The sequence below is a fragment of the Oryza glaberrima genome, chromosome 11, assembly GCF_000147395.1.
Source record: "Oryza glaberrima chromosome 11, OglaRS2, whole genome shotgun sequence".
NCBI lineage: Eukaryota > Viridiplantae > Streptophyta > Magnoliopsida > Poales > Poaceae > Oryza > Oryza glaberrima.
In genome coordinates this window covers 472,906-489,095 of record NC_068336.1, presented here as the reverse complement: position 1 = coordinate 489,095, position 16,190 = coordinate 472,906, and the positions used below count along the sequence as shown (strand labels likewise).

Genomic DNA, 16,190 nt, shown 5'->3' with positions numbered 1-16,190 from the left:
AAAAATAAGGAATATTAGAAGTAGAGTATAGAATCTATATAGGAATTTAAAACTAACTAAAATTTGGAATAAACATAATAAAATTAAAACTAGAGTTTAGAGTCCGTATAAAAATACAATTTGTAAATAACTAAAATTCAAAATTAAGAAAAACATGGGAAGAAGAAGTTTAAAGTCAATATAGAAATACAATTTAGAAGTAACTGAAATTCGAAATTAAAAATTAGTTTAGAGTCCACATAGAAATACAATTAGAAATAATAAAAATTCAGAAATAAAAACAAATAATATTAGAAGAAGAGCATAGAGTCTATATAAAAATACAATTTACAGAAAATTCGGAATTAAAAAAAATATTAAAAAATAAGTCAATATATATAATTTACAAATAACTAAAATTTGATATTAAAAATAATTAATAACTAACACGTATATAAAATACAATATGAATATTACACATTAGTAGTTTTGTAAAGTTATTGCAAAATTTAAAATTATGTTGTCATTTTAATATATTCAAATAATATAATGAGAAAACATACTACATACTATTAACTATTATATGAGAGAAAATATAATGATGCTAGCCGCGTAATCTGTGCGGGCCACCATGCTAGTTTAAAGTATATCTAGCAACACAATTATTATTTAATGTACTTTTACTAAACACAAGTAAAAAAAAAGTTAGGTGATCCAGTCCAATTAAGCTATACATGCCACATCCTGCAGTATAAACTAGCAAAAGGAGTCACTAACTTTAGGACTTAGGAGTTAGAGGATCCATGCACCTTTTTAGATGCAAACTTCCATTTGTTCTTGTGGTTAAGCATGGCCACTGAACTAAAATACTAGGAGGATTACAAGCTAGGGAAAAAACCAGAGCAAGAAAAGGAAAAAAAGAGAGAAAAAAACAGAGCAGAGAGGCAAGAAGAAGCGCACGGCCACGAGCCTGCGCATCTCACACTCAACACGCCCGGACCGGACTCGCAAAAGGAGAAGAAGCAGCAGCAGCAGCAAGCGAGAGGAGAGGAGAGAATCCAATTTCCGATTTTATTTTTTAGTAAATAGTTTCCTCGTCTTCCTCCTCCACCTGACCTCCCCGCCGCTTCCCGTCCCCAACCCTCTCCTCCCCCCTCTCCAAACCCTAACCCTAAACCCCTCCCCCCCACTCCCGTCCTGTCAATCTTGTCATCGTCCTCACCGCCGCCGCCCGGGGCTCCCTCCCTCCCGCCTCCGGATTCGGATTCTTCAAGCTTGCCTGCCGGATTCGATTCTGATGGCTTCGGGGTGACCGCCCGCGAGGAGGGACCAAGCGTAGATGGCATTGGGGGATCTCATGGCCTCCAGGCTCGTCCACTCCTCCTCCTCCTCCTCCGCCGCGCCATCCGCCGCCCTGCCCAATCACCATACCAACCACCTCGTCGATGACCACCTCCCCGTGGAGAATGGACCGGACCCCAGGAGGGACGTGCCCGACGAGGAGCCGCCGCCCCCGCCGCCGCCGCAGGTCGCCTTGCTGCCCCAGGTGGTCGTGCTGTGCGAGCAGCGGCACGAGGGGTTCGACGAGGCCGCCGCGGCGGCGGCCGGGCCCTCCACCAGCGGGCCCGTCTCCAAATGGCGCCCCAAAGACCGGGTAATGGATGCTATTCTGCCTGCTGCTGCTCTTCAACTCTTTGCTGGTTCCTGTTTAGGAGGAGGATTCATAGGGTAGTCATTAGCAATGCGTTTAATGGATTGAGCTGACAATGAAAATTAGGGGCGGCTATTGACTGGGTTGAGAGGGTGGCGTACTAGTAATTTTAATATCTTTTATCCATTTTGTTCCACATATTATTGGTATTATTATTTGATGATTGATTATGACGACACTTTCAGTTGTAATTGGGGTTCACAAGTCATACAATGGTTGATGTTACCTTATCTAGTAGTGCTATGTAAGCAGGACACTCAACTTTATCAATGAGGGCCGCTCAGGTGCAGGGCTAAAAAATGCGTCATTTTATTGAATTTCTCATATGTTAATCGATACATATGGGACATAGTAGTGGTGTTGCTATATTGTTGCACCATTTTGCTGCATGGTTAAAAGCAGCATGGCGATCCCCGACTCACCTATATGCATGTTTCAGATAATAAGCCCATCTCATCTTTCTTATCAGAGCCAGCCTGTTGTTAGTCTTGAGGTTAACAATTTTGGGCTTGTCCTTGGAATCTTAAATCTAGTAGGGTGGATTTATCCAGGTGACAGTATTTGCTAATTGCTGATTGGCAGTTTGGCACCATGTTGGCAGAAAGAGAAACTTTAGTTTCAGCCGAGTTTGGCGGGGACGTTAATAGAAAGAGAAACTTAGTTTCACCGAGTTTGGTGAGGAAGTTAATAGAAAGAGAAACTATAGTTTCAGCTGAGTTTGGTTGGGAAGTTGATATGTGAAAATGGTGAGTGGGGGCAATGGACAAAACCAGCATTACAGTAGTATAGTCATAATGTTACAGTTCTTGGTTATCCAAGGTAAACCTATAATTATAGGCATATCAGATTTCCACCACATGTTGCTCTAGCATGTGAGCATGCGGTAGTTTAAGGGCTGTAATTCTGCAATGGAATTATGATGATGGACGGGAAGTAGTGCATACTGGAAACAAATGACAATTAGGAACCTTGAGACCCCATCTGGGATAGTTTTATGAGTTGTAAGCTTTCGGGCAAAACAAATCGCTTGTACAATGCAGATGTTTGGTTGCCCCATATATCCTTTTGGACATCGTGGAAATGCTTGGTTCCAACAAAAGAACACTCATGTTGAATAAATTATTTCTTTCTTCTTCAGATGACTGATGTCCCTAGTGGGATTTGCATCTTATTTTTATTTATCTAGGGTGGACCATTGTGTTGAACTTTAGTAACCCAGTTTGTGGCATGTGATTCATAAAAAAAAAAGAGAATATTCTAAATTACTATGACATGATGGAGAACCCATGTAATTGCTCCATGGTTGTGGTCAGTTTTATCTAGAAGTAGCTGATCAGAAAATAGCTTTGCTTTTCAAATGACTGTCTACGTTGGTCAGAAATCTGTCCCAATACCTTTTCTTTTCTTCTGGATGCTTCTTTTGGATATTCTATACTTCTATTTGTATTTCTGTTCCTTTTATTTTCTGGTGTACTGTTGGATGTTATTGCTTTTATGCTATTTACTAATAGTGTTTTGGTAGTGCAGATGAAAACTGGCTGTGTGGCACTTGTGTTGTGTTTAAACATTAGTGTTGATCCGCCGGATGTGATCAAAATCTCCCCTTGTGCAAGAAAGGAGTGCTGGATAGGTAAACATTTGGTCATATGTATATGCTTGAATTTTAGTCAGCTGGAAAATTTATGTCTGCCTGCAGTTGGCAGTTTTATTTCATGTTTATGGTATGCAACTCCAGTATTGTTGTATTTTTTCTCTCCACGTGCAAATGTTAGTTAGAACTCATTTAAGCTATATCTTTTATTGACTGCTCTAAATGCCAAACAAGGGTGATTATTTTGTAATCAGAGGTTATTGCAGCAAAGACTGGTCTGACACATGCTATTCTGTAAAATTACCATTAATTTTCTGTTTGATTATAACCAAATGTGTATTAATTTGTGAAAGCCTGAGGATTGGTTGTAGAGGATTAAAATTTCCGGGTCTGCGTTATAAGATGCCGGACCTTTAAGTTGTGGAGGATAGGGACTTGATCAATAAAATTTATTATTTGTTGATTGTTCTAGAGTGAGAAAGCTTATCTAAAATAAACATGGTGATTCATCTTTGTACTCCTAATGCGTTTGTACAGTTGCTTTGAGTTTTTCTCATAGCTTTTTCATTTATTTTTCAGATCCATTTTCTATGGCACCTCCAAAAGCCCTTGAAACTATTGGGAAAACATTACACTCACAATATGAGCGCTGGCAGCCAAAGGTGAGGCACTTCTTTTGCTGTTTATAGACTTTATTATGATGACATTACTTACATCATGCCCGAATGATGCTTGCAGGCTCGTTACAAGCTTCAGCTGGATCCGACATTAGAGGAAGTTAAGAAGCTATGTAATACTTGCCGTAAATTTGCTAGAACAGAGAGAGTCCTTTTTCATTACAATGGTCATGGTGTACCAAAGCCTACAGCTAATGGGGAGATTTGGGTATTTAACAAGGTGAATGTTGCAAAGACACTGCATAAGCTGCTGCATTGTTTATCCATGTGTGTTTTTGACGAAGTGCCCTTTTTTTACTTTTTGTGCAGAGTTACACACAATATATTCCGCTTCCCATTACTGATCTTGATTCATGGCTGAAAACACCTTCTATATATGTTTTTGACTGCTCAGCAGCTGGAATGATTGTGAAAGCTTTTCTGGAGGTATGGTATAGTTCCTTCTAATTTTTATACGTACGCCAGATACTTGAAGTTGAAAGTGATAATGATGATTTCCTATCTGTTTCTATTTTTAGACTGTTTAATATATTCACTATGACTACTCATGTTCACTTTAGCGCCTAGACTGGAGTTCTAGCTCGTCTGCATCTTCATCGAAGGACTGCATTCTCCTTGCGGCCTGTGAGGCACATCAAACTCTCCCACAGAGCGCAGAATTTCCTGCTGATGTGTTCACAGCTTGCCTCACCACACCCATCAAAATGGCACTGCACTGGTTCGTCCCCTTCTCATGTTTGATTGTTGTAGACATAGAATTTCTCATGCTGTATCTGCATCAATAATGGTCTATATTCATGTATATAAACTATTCAGGTTTTGTAACCGATCATTACTCCGTGATTCCATGGAACACAATCTTATTGACCAAATTCCTGGAAGGCAAAATGACCGCAAAACTCTTCTAGGGGAGTTGAACTGGATTTTCACTGCTATCACAGACACTATTGCATGGAATGTTCTTCCTCATGGTACTGATAGTCATTTTAATCACAATTAATGCCAGTGATCAATTGCTTTCTCATTCATTTTCTTTTAATCTGTTATGATTCAACTTTCACTACGCAGATCTATTCCAAAGACTTTTCAGGCAGGATCTTTTGGTTGCTAGTCTCTTTCGCAACTTCTTACTTGCTGAGAGAATCATGCGGTCCGCAAATTGTTCCCCAATTTCATACCCTTTGTTACCACCAACTCATCAGCACCATATGTGGTAATTGATGGCACTAGCCATTCTTTTTATAGTTTAGCTACCTCTTCTCCATTTTCTTTAATTTCCTAAATTTCAATTTTAGGGATGCATGGGACATGGCTGCAGAGATCTGCCTTTCTAAGCTTCCTCAATTAATTGCTGATCCTAATGCAGAGTTTCAGGTGCTATTAACCGTCTTTGCTTTTTTTGAATGATCTAATACTTTGGACATTAACATTTTGTTGGCATTGTTATGTTGTTTGAGAATTATCACTTCAGTACCATCACTTTGTTCATTTCCTTACTCAAACCAGCCGAGTCCATTTTTCACGGAGCAATTGACAGCATTTGAAGTTTGGCTTGATCATGGCTCTGAAGACAAGAAACCCCCAGAACAGCTACCTATTGTTCTTCAGGCAAGACATTTTTTCCATCCAGCTATTCAAGATGCTAGTGTTTTTTTTTTTTGTTATTTGAGTGGTAAGTTGGTAACTGACTCTCCAAATGATGGCAAAATAAACTTGGGTGGACATCTATGAGGCTTTTTTGTGACGCAATTCTTGGTTCTATTTATATCATTGCATAATCATACAGGCCATCTTGCAAAATGCCCTTGTTACTTATTTGTGAACTTTGTTAAATACATGGTTGCCCATCTCTTATCTGCTTTCAGTATTTATGCTGGAAATTTGCTACATGGGTTCCCTTTAATTATCAATTGTTTTACTTTGCTCTAATACACTTTTGTTATGTGTAGGTTTTGCTTAGTCAGTCACACAGATTTAGAGCACTTGTTCTGCTTGGAAGATTTCTTGACATGGGACCTTGGGCAGTTGATTTGGTATGGAGTTGACCGTTCTGCGTGCCCTTTTTTGGGGGTAGAACTGTAGAAGTGTTGTTGTATATTATCTTACCCGTATTTCAAATTCTGGAACTTTTTTTAGGCTTTGTCCGTTGGCATCTTCCCTTATGTACTTAAACTGCTTCAAACAAGTGCAATGGAGTTGCGCCAAATTCTTGTGTTCATATGGACAAAAATTCTCTCTCTTGATAAGGTGGTGTTCTATGTTGAAAACTTGAAATCTCTGACAGTTCATTTTATTTCTCAAGATTCAGGTATTTACTTAGTTGCTCTGCTTTTCAAATGACAGTCATGCCAGGTTGACTTAGTGAAAGATGGAGGGCATGCATACTTTATCAGGTTTCTTGACAGTTTGGATGCTTACCCAGAGCAGCGTGCAATGGCTGCTTTCGTTTTAGCCGTTATTGTGGATGGGCATAGGATTGGTCAAGAGGCTTGTGCTAATGCAGGGCTTATAGATGTCTGCCTGAGACATCTGCAACCTGAAAATCCAAATGATGCTCAGACAGAGCCTTTGCTCTTGCAATGGCTTTGTTTATGCCTTGGCAAACTTTGGGAAGATTTCCCTGAGGCTCAGTTACTTGGTCTGCAATCAAACGCACCGGAAATTGTTATATGCTTATTGTCAGAGCCTCAACCTGAAGTATGGCTGCTGTCATTTTGTGTTAATTCTTCCTTATACCTGCTTCACAACATACGTGTTAAATATTTGATCTTACCAGGTCAGAGCTTCTGCTGTTTTTGCACTTGGAAATCTTGTGGATATTGGATCTCCATCACTGAATGGAGCTGACGACGATTCTGATGATGATGAAAAGGTGAGAGCTGAAATAAATGTTGTCCGAAGCCTTCTGCAGATCTCTTCAGATGGTAGCCCTCTTGTTAGATCTGAGGTTGCCGTAGGTACGTGAATTTGCCTAATACATTGGACTTACACTCATTTAGTAATGTGTCAAGCCTATAGATTCCTCTTGATTTTGTGGCGATAATTTTGAGTTGATCTGATGTGTTGCAGCGCTTACCCGCTTTGCAATGGGGCACAATAAACATATCAAATCTGTTGCCGCCGAGTACTGGAAACCTCAAACCAATTCACTGCTCAAGTCATTACCATCGTTGGCTAATATTAATTCGAGCAATGTTTACAGTCCCAGCAGCTTAATACAAGGTAGCAGTGGCCTTGCCTCACATATTGGTCCCGTTTTAAGGGTTGGCAGTGATAACAGTGCCACTGCTCGTGATGGAAGAATCTCTACGAGCAGCCCGATTGCAACAAATAGCATCATGCATGGTTCTCCACAGTCAGATGATTCTTCCCAACACTCTGATTCAGGCATATTACTGAGAGAGAATGCAAGTAATGGTGGTCTCAACTACTCAAGATCGAGGCCTATTGATAATGGGATCTATTCCCAATTTATAGCAACTATGTGCAATGTTGCTAAAGATCCTTACCCAAGAATTGCAAGTATTGGGAAAAGGGCATTGTCCCTCATAGGTGTTGAGCAAGTAAGCATGAGAAACAGTAGACTTAGCAATGGAGGTGCACACCCAGGAGAGACATCTGTGCCCCCTTCATCAAACTTTGGAATGGCACGCTCCTCTTCCTGGTTTGATATGAACTCTGGTAGGTTAATAATTTCTATCCTTGCCAAGTGCTTGGAGGATGCCTGCCTTTTTGCATGCACTACATTATTGTGTGGGGTGTAAATGATTATTGAATTCAGCTCTTTCAATATTTTGTAGGAAATTTCTCGATGGCCTTTAGGACTCCTCCTGTTAGTCCCCCTCAGCATGACTACCTCACAGGATTGCGCCGAGTGTGCTCGATGGAGTTCAGACCACATGTTTTGAACTCACCTGATGGCTTAGCTGATCCGCTTTTAAGCTCCAGTGCAGCCCCCAGCAACATGGGGCTCGATATACTTCCCCAATCATTAATTTACAGATGGAGTTGTGGTCACTTTTCTAGGCCACTTCTAACTGGTTCTGATGATAACGAGGAAGCAAATGCTAGAAGAGAAGAGCGAGAACGAATTGCAATGGATTGCATTGCTAAATGCCAACGATCTTGTATGTGGCCTAGCAACACTATTTTACATTATATTTTTGCTATTGGAGTTCTATTTATTTATCTGATTAATGATATGCTTCCCCTTCTTCTGTGTGTTGGTGGCATTAGCAGCTTGCAAGATGACCAGCCAAATTGCTAGCTGGGATACGAGGTTTGAGTTGGGTACAAAAGCATCATTGTTGTTGCCATTTTCTCCTATTGTTGTTGCTGCGGATGAAAATGAGCAAATACGGTAAACAGATTATACTGGAATCTCTTGTTAAAATCGATTTTTTTTTTTTTGTGCTTCAGATACACTAGTGCAGTTGCGCTAAAGTTTGGTCTCATTTCAGAGTATGGAACTATGACGATGCGCTGCCAGTGAATACTTTTGAAAACCACAAGTTATCTGACAGAGGCCTATCTAAACTTTTGCTGATCAATGAGCTTGATGATAGCTTGTTGTTAGTTGGCTCAAGTATATCTCTTATCTTTATGTTTTTTCTGTTCTCATTTGTTTTGTACCATTTTGATATGTATTTTTTTTTCATATTGTAGGTGATGGAAATGTCCGCATATGGAGAAACTATACTCAAAAGGGAGGACAAAAACTTGTAACTGCTTTCTCATCAGTTCAAGGCTATCGAAGTGCTGGTCGCAGTATTGTATTTGATTGGCAGCAACAGTCGGGTTATCTGGTGAAACTCTAAAGCCTTTTCCCGATGTTTTGCAAATTGCAATGTCTCATTAATCAAGGCTATTGTAATATGGAACTTACTCCTTTTGTTGTAAAACAGTATGCATCTGGTGACATGTCCTCTATCCTTGTATGGGATCTTGACAAGGAACAACTTGTCAACACCATCCAGTCAACTGCTGATAGCGGGATTTCAGCTCTTGTGAGTTCTTTGTTACTGTGTGCATATGTGCTATTTGAGTGTGAAAAATTTAAAATAATGATTTTAGCTTCTTTTTTCAGTCTGCATCTCAGGTTCGATGTGGCCAATTCGCTGCTGGTTTTCTTGATGCATCTGTCAGGATATTTGACGTGCGTACACCTGATAGGTAAGTAGATGTTTGATGAGATATCAACCACATGTTCCATTGCAGAGATTTCGCTTCATGTGCATCCTCCGCCCACAACACACATGCATGCTTATTTGCGCGCACACATTTATGCTACTTCCTAAGTTCAATTTTTCCCATTGCTGTAGGCTAGTATATACAGCAAGACCACATGCCCCAAGATCAGAAAAGGTTGTTGGTATAGGATTTCAGCCTGGGTTTGATCCCTACAAGGTAAATCCTCCCTCCTCTTTGTGCACATCTTCTGTATTTCTTGTAGTTTTAATTGTTAGAGCAGCCAATTTTTTAGAACTTTATGGGATTATTTGAGCTTTACAGAGCTCCCTTTTTGTTATTTATGCAATTACAGATTGTAAGTGCATCTCAAGCTGGAGACATTCAGTTCCTTGATGTTAGAAGGGCATCTGAACCCTACCTCACTATTGAAGCACATAGGGGTTCATTAATGGCATTAGCTGTTCATCGGCATGCCCCAGTTATTGCAAGCGGCTCAGCCAAGCAGATGATCAAAGTGTTTAGTCTTGAAGGAGAACAGTTGACAATAATTCGCTACCAGCCATCTTTTATGGGTCAACGAATAGGCAGCGTAAACTGCCTTTCTTTCCACCGATACAAATCACTCCTTGCCGCTGGTGCTGGTGATAATGCTCTTGTTTCTATCTACGCGGAGGACAATTACCAAGTACGATGAGGTTTACAGCTTGTTCCATGATGCAATGATGATGCATTCAGTTGGCCTCATGTATGGCCAAGCGTTGATCCACACCAATGGTACAGCTACAAGATACAAGATGTTATGGAGAGCCTGGTCAGTGACATGGTGGTGGTGGTATAGAAGTGCCACAGCTTCTGGTGCATTGCTTCTTGGGCATATCTACATCTCTGATCTGACCTGCAGTTTGTAAGATACAAAACAGGATTCATTAGCCTCCCTTGCAGAAGGTCGCGAAAGTGGCATCTTGCCCTGGTCCCATCATTACACTTGGAGGCTTCCCAAATAATGATAACTAGGTTAACCAAACTGTAAATAGTCATCCTATTTGGATTGTTGTTCTCCTTAGCCAGCTTCCTTTCCCAAATGTAAAAAGGTTTGGAGGTGCTTCCATATGATAAATCAGGTTAGTGGGGACTGCCTGGGCAAGTGGTTGTTTATATGGGCCCAGGGAGAATGCATGCACATGTCTCTCATAGATGTTGTTCAATAGATAGATGCATTTGTCCAGCTAACACAATATTAGATGGCTTGATGAATCAATGCCTTCTTTTAAGTCTTTCATTGTAAGCACTGGACAGTCATTCAGTGCATCAAGGTAGGGCGTCATTGTCCTTTTGTATATATGAATTGTACTTGTACAGTTGCCCACTTTGATGCAATGCGTCCAAAGATGTTTTGAGGTCGCCCTTGGGTTTATTTGGCGCCACACAACAGTTTAAGAATCAGGTATGTCTACATGGGAAGATGTTGAGGTAGAATGATGAGGATTGGAAGGCCTGAAGCACTTTGGGTCTGTAAATAGTTTAATGGAAGTAGTGATGTGAAGCTGTGAGTGTTTTTATCTTTGTGGCTTACTTTGTCTGGGTCGCCAGACAAACCAGTGACCTTTGGATGTGCTGGATCTATTATTGGAGGAGCGGGAAAATGCTGGTGGAAGTCTTACATTTGCTGAAATTGTCTTGGGGAGAAACTCAAATGAAGGCATTTTGGCAGTTGGTATAGAAATGATTCTATTGGGCGTTTTCATACCGTGGAGAAACACTGGGGAAGTCTGATACTGAAACTGTCTTGGATGAGAAACTCAAATGAAGGCATATGGCGGTGGCAAATACACAAATGTACCTGGGTTCCATAGCTTGGAAGAACCCTGGGGAAAATATTCTGATGCTTGGAGAGTTGGAAGTGAGCAAGAACCCTGGGGAAAATATTCTACTGAGGTGTAACCTGTACTCTCTCCGTTTCATAATGTAAGTCATTTTATCATTTCTCACATTTATATTGATGTTAATGAATCTAGACATATATTCATTAACATCAATATGAATGTGAAAAATGCTAGAATGACTTACATTGTGAAACGGAGGAAGTAACTGATTAGTGTCGGGAGCATAGCACATTGGTCGAGTGAGTAATAAGGGTGTCAGTGTGTTTGAGATGTGTAATAAAGGATCGATCTTGTTGACGCTCGACTTGAGGAGCGAATGCAAATCATCAGATCATACTGGTGTACTATTTATGTTGAGGATATTTTCCTGGCCACAATTTATACCACTACCATGTTTTGCACCCAAAAAAAAAATCAATTGCTAGGAGCGCTTAGAAGCAGAAAGCTACTGTTTTTTGTTTCTTTTCCTTTTAATAAAAAAACAATAAGTAGTCGTTCTGAGGCACTTACAAGTGGGCCCATCGCTGGGCCTCGAAGAATCGACCATCCACACGCACGCACTTCTACAATTTGGTTTCCACCTTTTCTTGGCATCGCACCACGCACACAACCAAAACCCTTCTCTTCTCTCTCGACTCTCGACGACGCTGCGGCGGCGGTGGCGGCGAGGTGGGAATGGACATGCCGCCCACGCCCCTTCCGCCGGAGACCGCCAACACCTCGCCCGCTCCCAACGGCGCCACCGCCGGAATCAGTATGTTTCTCTCTCTCCCCCCTCCCTCTCAACACTCTTCTTTGGTCTCAACAAGAACCAAGGGAGGACTGTTCATTCCAACGAGCTAACCGCAGGTTTTGGTTCCTCTCCACTTTTTAAATGGAAATTGCTTTACTGGAGAGCATTCACCATCATACATGATGCATTGATGCGCCTGGGATGTAACTACTACTACATTTGTTGCCGAAACATTACTTGCATTATTATGTCATCTTGATAGAGAGCTGGTTGCTGGGACGAAATCTCAAAAATTGCTCTTCCCGGCATCGTGGTAATGCTATTTTCTGAGTTGTGGTATGCTTGATTTGGCCCAGGGGTTGAGAACTGCTACGTCTTCAAGAGCCGGCTGCAAGAGTATGCGCAGAAAGCCGGCCTCCAGACTCCAGAGTATCATACCTTCAAGGAGGGACCTTCCCATGAGCCTGTCTTCAAGTCCACAGTGGTGATTAATAACACCAGCTATGACTCCCTGCCCGGATTCTTCAACAGAAAGGCTGCAGAACAGTCTGCTGCTGAAGTTGCCCTCATGGAAATTGTCAAGTCCATACCAGCCAACGCAAACATCCCAGCTGTTGTAAGTCACTGTCTGCTCTACTTGTGTTTTTGTTTAACTCAACATGATGGAATACCTGGGGCCTGGGAGGACCTGCTGGTGTAGTACAAGATTAGTAAAAGTGTTGGGATAGTCTACTTATTTCAATACAGTGCCTGCTTTTGAATTCGCGCGAATCCGAAGAATGAGATAGCCACTCACCTGATAACTCCAGAACGAATCAGGGCTTTCATGTTTGGATAGAGTTAGGTCCTAGAGAGCAAGAAGATATGGTATTTGCATAGAAGAGATTGTGAAAGCTTTGCTGTCAGTCACCACGGTCTTATTATTATCTGCCGTCATGATCTGTCTGTATCTTTTCAGGCTCATAATTCTACTCAGGTATTATATGAATATAACAGGAAATTGGTTGTTAAAGAGCTTCTGAACTCACTCTTCCCCGGTTTGTGAACCATGAACAATGCAAACATCAAAGTACACATATTAAGTTTTGTGATCATTTCCGAGTCCAAGACCTAGATAATTTTGATGCTCTTTTGGTCGAGTCCCTAGGAATTAACGCCTGACTAAATTAGCATAGTGCTATAATCTCTTACCTGGATTCTATGTTCTTGACACACCTTAATATGTTTTCCAGCAAGAGACTGGCCTGTGCAACACAGGAAGTCAGCAACTGAACCTGAGGGAAATGCACCGAGAAGCTGACCACCACCACCGCCTTCTGGCAACCCTTGCACGCCACCGCCGTGTTGCTGCCGCTGCCACCCTCTTCTCCTCCACCCTCCGCACTGCTCGTGCCCTCAACTCCCTCCTCGCTGCTATCTGCTCTTCCCCAGCGTTCCTCCGCTTTGCCCCTAAAGTCCTCTTGCTCGCTGCCCCATCAGTCTCCCCTGATGCGACCACCTTCCACATCCTCACCTCCACACTCTGCCAGGCCCACCGCCCCGCTGCTGCTGCCGACCTCCTTTGCTGCATGCCCTCGCTTCTTCTTGACCCTGACCTGGCCAGTTGTCGTGCTGTCCTTTCCTCCCTGTGCCAGTACGCTTCCGCTCAGGATGCAGTAGCATTCTTGGACAAGATGTGCCATTGGGGCATTTCCCCAAGCAGATCTGACTACCACGCCGTCTTCGATGCGCTTCTGCAGGAGGGAAAGGTAGCGGAGGCATATGAGGTCATGAAGAATAAGATGGGCTCTAACAGGGTGGCACCTGCACTTGCATACTTCAAATTGACAATGCAAGCTTTCAGCGAGTGCTTGGAGTTCGATTCTGTGGAGGAGGTGTTTGATGAAATGCTCCTGAGAGGGCTGGTGCCAGACGTGGATGTGTACAGTGTGTACATCAGCGCGCTATGTAGGAAAGGTGACCTTGCCGGAGCGCGGCAGATGATGACCTGCATGGAGCACGCCGGGTGCCCACCGGATGTAAGGACATTTGGTGTGGTAGTCGCCGGGTGCATGTCTGCCGGGGACATGGGCACAGTGAGGGAGTTGGTGCAGGAGGCAATAAGGCGTGGCCTGCAGTGGGATCCACCAGCATTGTCGGAGCTGATAGGCTTGCTGCAGGCAGGTGATGGTGCCACACAGTCACAGGAGTTACTGTTGGAGCCACTATTTGTGCACGATGCACCGGTGTTGGGGCAGCTGATTGGAGCATTGTGCAAGCAAGGGCTATTGGGACCTGCTGCTGTAGTAGATGATTATTAGAAAACATTGTAATTGTCTTTTTGTTTCAAACTTTCAATACAGTTGTTGGTTTTGAATTCTCAGAAATCTGAAGAACGGCATAAGAATTATAAAAACAGAGACAGAAAAGGCAAACCATGGACTATAACTCCAGGAATACTCGGAGCTTTCGGCTTTGTAGATCACTAGATTGTCGGCTAAAGTTAGGACCCAGTGAGCAAGAAGGGAGGGTATTTGTATAGATCGGCCAGGTAGGAGATTGCAGAAAGTCTTTATTGTTGTCTTCTGTCATGATTTATTTGTATTTTCTCAAGCTTACAACTCTACTAGGTTATTCCCATGAATACAATAGGAAATTAGTCGTTTAATAGCTACTGAACTCGTACTGCCAGGATTTAGATAATTTGGATGTTCTTTAGTTCTTAGGAATCAGGCTGACTAAACTTAGCATAGTGTTATAATCTCTTTCCTGAATCACTGTGCATTTTTTTACACATATTAATATGTTTTCAGCAAGAGACTGGGCTGTGCAAGAATCTTCTTCAGGAGTATGCACAGAAGATGAATTATGCCATTCCATCTTATATTTGCACCAAATCAGCCTCAGGCTTAGCTCCTTTCATATGCACTGTAGAGATTGGTGGAATACAATATATTGGTGCTGCAGCCAGAACAAAGAAAGATGCAGAGATAAAAGCTGCTCGAACTGCTCTTCTGGCAATCCAAGGTATTGTTCTGTTCTTCTCTAAGGGTCTTATTTTTATTTTTTATATTATCCAGGCTATTCACTGTTAAAATTAACATTGCTATGTTCTTGTTTGTGTGTTATTATGGTGAACATTGGGTCATGCATGGGCATTGCTTGGTGCAGGTCAATCAGAGGGTTCTGCAAATGGTGCGACAAAATATATTGTAGTTCCTGGTAAAAGGGTAGGTAAGGAGGTAGAGAAAATGCCAATTGAAACCCCCAAACCACTTAAAATAAAGAAAGGTGGTTTCAAGAAGAAATGGAACAAGAGGAAATTCATGAAGAAGGATGGTCAAGCTGTTGTGGAAAAGGATGAAGCTAGAGTGGCTGGAGATGCTCACGATTCTGACGTCCTAATGCAGCCAACAGTAATAACACAGGAGGCATCTTGTGGCACTCTGTTCCTTCAACCTTGTGAGGAAGCTAAAAGAGTAGAAGCTGAGCCACCTAGAGATATTGAAATGGTACAACCTGATAAGGAGAACCAACACAGTGACGCTGCATTGGTGCAACCTGATGATGAAGCTAGAGTAGAACAGGAGCCATCCAGAGATATTTCAGTGGTGCCACCTAATGAGGAAGCTATAAGTCTTAAGCAGGAACCATCCATCGATGCTGCAATTCTGCAACCTAAAGAGGAAGCTTCAAGTGTAAAGCAGGAGCCATTCATCGATACTGCAATGCTGCAAGCTTGTAAGGAAGCTGGAAGTGTAGAACTTGGGCCAGCCAGAGATACTGTAATTTCTCAACTTAATGAGCAAGATAGGGGTGTAAAGCAGGAGCCAGCTGGTGACACTGCAGTGCCACAACCTGACGTGGACGCTAGGGTCGTAAAGGAGGAGTCACCAAGAACGGAACCTAATGGGGAAGCGACGAACATGAAGGAGACACCAAAGAACTCTGCAGTGTGTAATTCTCCAGAGACAAAGGAATTTGGAGATATTACAGCAATGGGTTCAGATCCTCCCGCAACTAATATGAGCGAAGAATAAGCTGTGGTTGTTGAATCAAAATGCAATAGCTTTAGTGTGTTCACCTGCAGAGGGCGAAGAATAAGCTGCGGTTGTTGAATCAAAATGCAATAGCCTTAGTGTGTTCACCTGCAGAGGTGTGAAACATGAATGGCTGGCTTTTCCAGTTTAAAAAGAGGCAGCTGGATTAGGAAGATGTATGTGGGCTGAGAATAGTTAGTTCATATTTGTCATTGTTAGCTAGGCATGTGTATGCCTGATGATATGAATGAAATGTATTGCCTGCTGCTTTAGTGAGCACTACTTTGAAAAGAAGGGGAAAAAATGAATTCGAGGTTTCTGATCCCTGTTTCCTCTCGAACTGGTAATCTGATTGTTGGATGGTTCTTATTTGGAAATCAACATTTTCTTGTTAAGGATGCTAAGAA

At 42.1% G+C, this 16,190-nt stretch overlaps 2 protein-coding genes across 3 annotated transcripts; both read left to right on the top strand.

Moving 5' to 3' along the window:
* Positions 1-903: 903 nt before the first annotated feature.
* On the top strand, positions 904-11,414 carry LOC127754845 (regulatory-associated protein of TOR 2-like). 2 transcript variants are annotated; one of them, XM_052280441.1, is made up of 23 exons: positions 904-1,633; positions 3,218-3,320; positions 3,861-3,943; positions 4,020-4,178; positions 4,268-4,384; positions 4,519-4,676; positions 4,775-4,929; positions 5,027-5,171; positions 5,254-5,332; positions 5,465-5,566; positions 5,908-5,991; positions 6,095-6,205; positions 6,302-6,655; positions 6,735-6,915; positions 7,028-7,639; positions 7,759-8,085; positions 8,195-8,318; positions 8,419-8,543; positions 8,624-8,763; positions 8,863-8,964; positions 9,045-9,130; positions 9,280-9,364; positions 9,501-11,414. In XM_052280441.1, the coding sequence occupies exons 1-23, from the start codon at positions 1,319-1,321 to the stop codon at positions 9,840-9,842; spliced, it is 4,089 nt and encodes a 1,362-aa protein (XP_052136401.1). In that variant the 5' UTR covers positions 904-1,318; the 3' UTR covers positions 9,843-11,414. The 2 variants fall into 2 exon arrangements, with proteins under 2 accessions (XP_052136401.1, XP_052136402.1); XM_052280442.1 differs by having other exon boundaries at positions 905-1,633; positions 8,198-8,318.
* A 206-nt stretch (positions 11,415-11,620) lies between these two features.
* On the top strand, positions 11,621-16,190 carry LOC127754847 (double-stranded RNA-binding protein 7). Its single transcript, XM_052280444.1, has 4 exons — positions 11,621-11,785; positions 12,121-12,380; positions 14,557-14,770; positions 14,915-16,190. The coding sequence occupies exons 1-4, from the start codon at positions 11,707-11,709 to the stop codon at positions 15,781-15,783; spliced, it is 1,422 nt and encodes a 473-aa protein (XP_052136404.1). The 5' UTR covers positions 11,621-11,706; the 3' UTR covers positions 15,784-16,190.

Coding starts and splice junctions, on each gene's coding strand:
- LOC127754847 (XM_052280444.1), top strand. CDS start 11,707: ATGGACATGCCGCCCACGCCCCTTCCGCCGGAGACCGCCAACACCTCG. Junction 11,786..12,120: donor CGGCGCCACCGCCGGAATCA/GTATGTTTCTCT, acceptor GATTTGGCCCAG/GGGTTGAGAACTGCTACGTC. Junction 14,771..14,914: donor TGCTCTTCTGGCAATCCAAG/GTATTGTTCTGT, acceptor TGCTTGGTGCAG/GTCAATCAGAGGGTTCTGCA.
- LOC127754845 (XM_052280441.1), top strand. CDS start 1,319: ATGGCATTGGGGGATCTCATGGCCTCCAGGCTCGTCCACTCCTCCTCC. Junction 3,944..4,019: donor ATGAGCGCTGGCAGCCAAAG/GTGAGGCACTTC, acceptor TGATGCTTGCAG/GCTCGTTACAAGCTTCAGCT. Junction 8,319..8,418: donor GATGAAAATGAGCAAATACG/GTAAACAGATTA, acceptor GTCTCATTTCAG/AGTATGGAACTATGACGATG.